At 33.1% G+C, this 3776-nt stretch overlaps 1 protein-coding gene across 2 annotated transcripts; it reads left to right on the top strand.

The window, feature by feature from the left end:
• Positions 1 to 1005: 1005 nt before the first annotated feature.
• Positions 1006 to 2709, top strand: LOC107879955 (gallate 1-beta-glucosyltransferase 84A23). Of its 2 annotated transcripts, XM_016726878.2 has the most exons (2): positions 1006 to 1620; positions 1852 to 2709. In XM_016726878.2, the coding sequence occupies exons 1-2, from the start codon at positions 1083 to 1085 to the stop codon at positions 2550 to 2552; spliced, it is 1239 nt and encodes a 412-aa protein (XP_016582364.2). In that variant the 5' UTR covers positions 1006 to 1082; the 3' UTR covers positions 2553 to 2709. The 2 variants fall into 2 exon arrangements, with proteins under 2 accessions (XP_016582364.2, XP_016582363.2); XM_016726877.2 differs by having other exon boundaries at positions 1006 to 2709.
• The last annotated feature ends 1067 nt before the right edge of the window (positions 2710 to 3776 follow it).

Below are 3776 nucleotides of genomic sequence, written 5' to 3'. Positions count from 1 at the left end.
GTTCCGTCCATCAAGTAAAAGTACCAGCACACAGCAATTAAGTACAACAGTTTTATTCCTACAAATAAAATGAAATTCCAAATTTAACCCTGAAAGGAAGGAGGGATGGACCAAATACTGTTTGCTTCAGCTGCTGACCCGCACTTTTTAATATACTACTTCCTCCATTCCATTTCACTCGTCCTCCATTCCATTTCACTCGTTTCGGAATGACACAATTATTAAGAAAAATAATAAATAGTATAGCTAGTTTACCATAATACCCCTATTAAATAATATTTATATTTTAATTTTAAAAAAAAGTAATTAATGCAAAGCGTAAAATATAGAAAAAAATTGTTTTATCTTAATAAATAAAAAAGCATAAGTAAAACAGAACATCAAATTAAAAAATTTGGAACAAATAAAATGGAACGGAGGAAGTAGAAGATTAATATCTGCCACACAAATTGATTGAGTATAAACTGAACACATGGCAAACATCTTTTTTACATTTATTATTTTAAGCCAAATTCTAAAGAACCCCTATTTTACTGAGACTGCATTAAATTTAATAGTACTAAATTACCTCCTGTACTTGGCTTTTTTTTTTTTTTTTTTTAATATAAAAATGGTTCTAATTATTTTTGAGGTAACCTTCCTCCATTCCTTTTTAAGCGGGTGTTTATTTTTTGTGAGTTAATTTGAATAATTTTTAAAGTTAAATAAGATTAAATTAATTTAATTATTTTGAATTAAAATTTTAAATATTTAAAAATATATAAAAAATATTATAAATTATATTTTTAAAAATTTAATTAAAAAATATATCTTAAAAATAATAATGTTTTATTTTAAAAGAGGAAATCATGCACTTATTTAGAAAAAAGTGGAATAGTAATAAGCCAAGGAGGAGATTTGAATAAAATGCACCAAATTTCGAGGGTATTTAGGCAATCTGCCTTTTATTTTTTAAATAAGGCGGCCTACATCCTTGTCTACTTTCTATTTAAACAGCTTATTTATCTACTACTTTGTGAACTCAGAAATATTTCTAGTTATTAAATTCCAAGAAACATTCTGCAAATATACAGAAAAGTTTTATGGGCTCTCAAGATGAAATGCCACCAATTCATGTCTTTATGGTCTCATTTCCAGGCCAAGGACATGTCAATCCCCTTCTTCGACTTGGCAAACGCCTAGCAACCAAGGGTAGTCTTGTCACATTTTCCACACCTGAAAGTTATGGTGCTCTAATGAAAAAAGCTAACAAAAATTTAAGCGATGAGCCTACACGTTATGGTTCAGGTATGATAAGATTTCAATTCATAGATGATGCATGGGATTATTCGAAGCCCGAGGGAGCCAACCTCGGGCTTTACATGCAGCATCTAGAGTTAGTGGGTAAAAAACTCCTTCCTCAAATGATTGAGGATAACGAGAAACAGGGTCGCCCTGTTTCTTGTTTTATCAACAATCCCTTTATTCCTTGGGTTTCAGATGTTGCTGAAACCCTCGGAATTCCTAGTGCTGTCCTTTGGGTTCAATCAGCTGCGAGCTTTTCTTGTTACTACCATTATCTGAATAAATTAGCTCCTTTTCCCACTGGAACAAATCCCGAGCTACAAGTTCAACTTCCAGGTATGCCCTTACTCAAACATGACGAAATTCCTAGTTTTTTGCATCCTGCTTCTCCGTACACTATGTTGAAGAATGCTATTTTGGGTCAATTTGAAAAACTGTCTACTCCATTTTGTATACTAATGGATACATTTCAAGAACTTGAACTCGAGCTCGTTGATCACCTCTCCAAAATTTGTCCAATTAAAACTATTGGTCCATTATTCAAGCATCCTAAATTAATTCCCCCAGATGAAGACGAAGATATTCGCGGCGATTTGTTAACAGCTGATAGTGGCATAATGCAATGGCTCGATTCAAAATCATCATCCTCTGTTGTATACATTTCGTTTGGGAGCATAGTCATATTGAAACAGGAACAAGTTGATGAATTAGCCTATGGTTTGTTAAATTCAGGGGTGAATTTCTTATGGGTAATAAAAGAACCATCCACCGGGACAGGTTTTTTACCAGTAAAATTACCTGATGGATTTTTGGACAAAGCTGGTGACAAGGCCAAAATTGTCCAATGGTGTGCACAAGAACAAGTTTTAGCACACCCATCATTGGCGTGTTTTTTAACTCACTGTGGATGGAATTCGACTATGGAAGCAATATCAATTGGTACGCCAATTATTGCGTTTCCTCAATGGGGTGATCAAGTACTCGATGCTAAGTACTTAGTGGACGTGTTTAACGTTGGGATTCAATTGTGTAGAGGTGAAAATGAAAATAGAATTATTCCTCGTGAAGAAGTGGAGAAATGCGTAAGGGAGGCGATGAGCGGAGCAAAGGCGGTAGAGATGAAACAAAATGCGTTGAAGTGGAAGAAAGCGGCGGAGGATGCGGTGGCTGAAGGTGGCTCCTCCCAGCAGAATTTGCAGGCGTTCATCGATGAGATTGTCACAAAGTGTACTACTGATGAAAAGTTGAAGAAAACTAGCTTGCAATAAATGTTTCTTCTTTTGTCCAAGTGTAAAAAACCTTTCTCGTCAGACATGTTTAGATCGACTCATATAAATTTTTTATAATTAAGTGATTTAATAAGATTGGAGTATATACATTAGTTATCATTGTAAAACATTCAATGAAAATTTATGTGCCTCACCATGCCATGTATTCAATTGCGTAAACATTTGATATGGACAGATTATTAAGTGATAATCACCTTAAAAATTAAGGCATCAACAAGTTTCGTGTTCGTAGTAGAAATTTTACTCCTACTGTGAGATCCTTTAATTTGCTGATGATATAATAATCAAATTCTACGACTTATGATATGGCATAAAGGAAAGAAATGAGATTGTTTTTGCTGTTAAAATTTTCTGATTAATCAAATATCAAAAGTGGGAAGGTAATATGTAAGTTATTCCGGTTCAAGCTTTATAGGAATGACTCATATTTTAGACTGATTTATATACTACTTGGTACTGCATGTCTCCACCATATAAAATATATGGACAATAGTCACGAGAGGTGGATAAATTATGAGCAAAAAGAAATTACAAAATATTTAAAGGAAATCCTATCAGAGTTATATACTTTATTTTATTATATAAAATATTTAAAGAAAATTATAACTGGCTGAATTAATTCGTTAGGGCTCCTTCCGTCTTAAATTATCTTTTCTGATTTTAAAAAAATAATATACAAAATTATTTGTCATTTAGATGTTTCAAGAGATAAAAGGGAGGGGGGGGGGGGGGGGGAAAAAAAAAAATTATCGATTAATTAATGTTTTCCTAAGCACGTGAGAAGAGAAACACAATAGATAATTTGACACAGAAGAAATAGTTACTAAAATTTAAACATGAGCGTAATATATTTCTCGATCTCATAATATTCGTCGACCTACCTTTTACGTTTGCCTGGAAATTGTGAAGCAAACTCACGAGACGGTTTTGTTTTTGTCAACTTGTTAGGTTTGGGCTTCAAGTGGAACGTGGTAAATGAATTATTAAAACTTGAAAGTGATGGACTTGTCTTGGTAATTAGTTTAATTCGATATCCAATATCTTTTTCTTACATCTGTTGCAATTATATTGTAGTGAGATTATAGGTTCTCTCTATCATAAGGTTAACATTGTTTATTTAGAATTATCTTGTTCTTGGGAAGTACAATGGGACACAAACTTACAAAAGTAGCCGGAAGCATTACTCTCACTAGCTAGTTGTGT

The sequence above is a fragment of the Capsicum annuum genome, chromosome 8 (genome assembly GCF_002878395.1).
Source record: "Capsicum annuum cultivar UCD-10X-F1 chromosome 8, UCD10Xv1.1, whole genome shotgun sequence".
Classification (NCBI taxonomy): domain Eukaryota; kingdom Viridiplantae; phylum Streptophyta; class Magnoliopsida; order Solanales; family Solanaceae; genus Capsicum; species Capsicum annuum.
The sequence above is the reverse complement of the archived record's forward strand: the minus strand, read 5'-3'. Positions and strand labels throughout refer to the sequence as shown.

Coding starts and splice junctions, on each gene's coding strand:
- LOC107879955 (XM_016726877.2), top strand. CDS start 1,083: ATGGGCTCTCAAGATGAAATGCCACCAATTCATGTCTTTATGGTCTCA.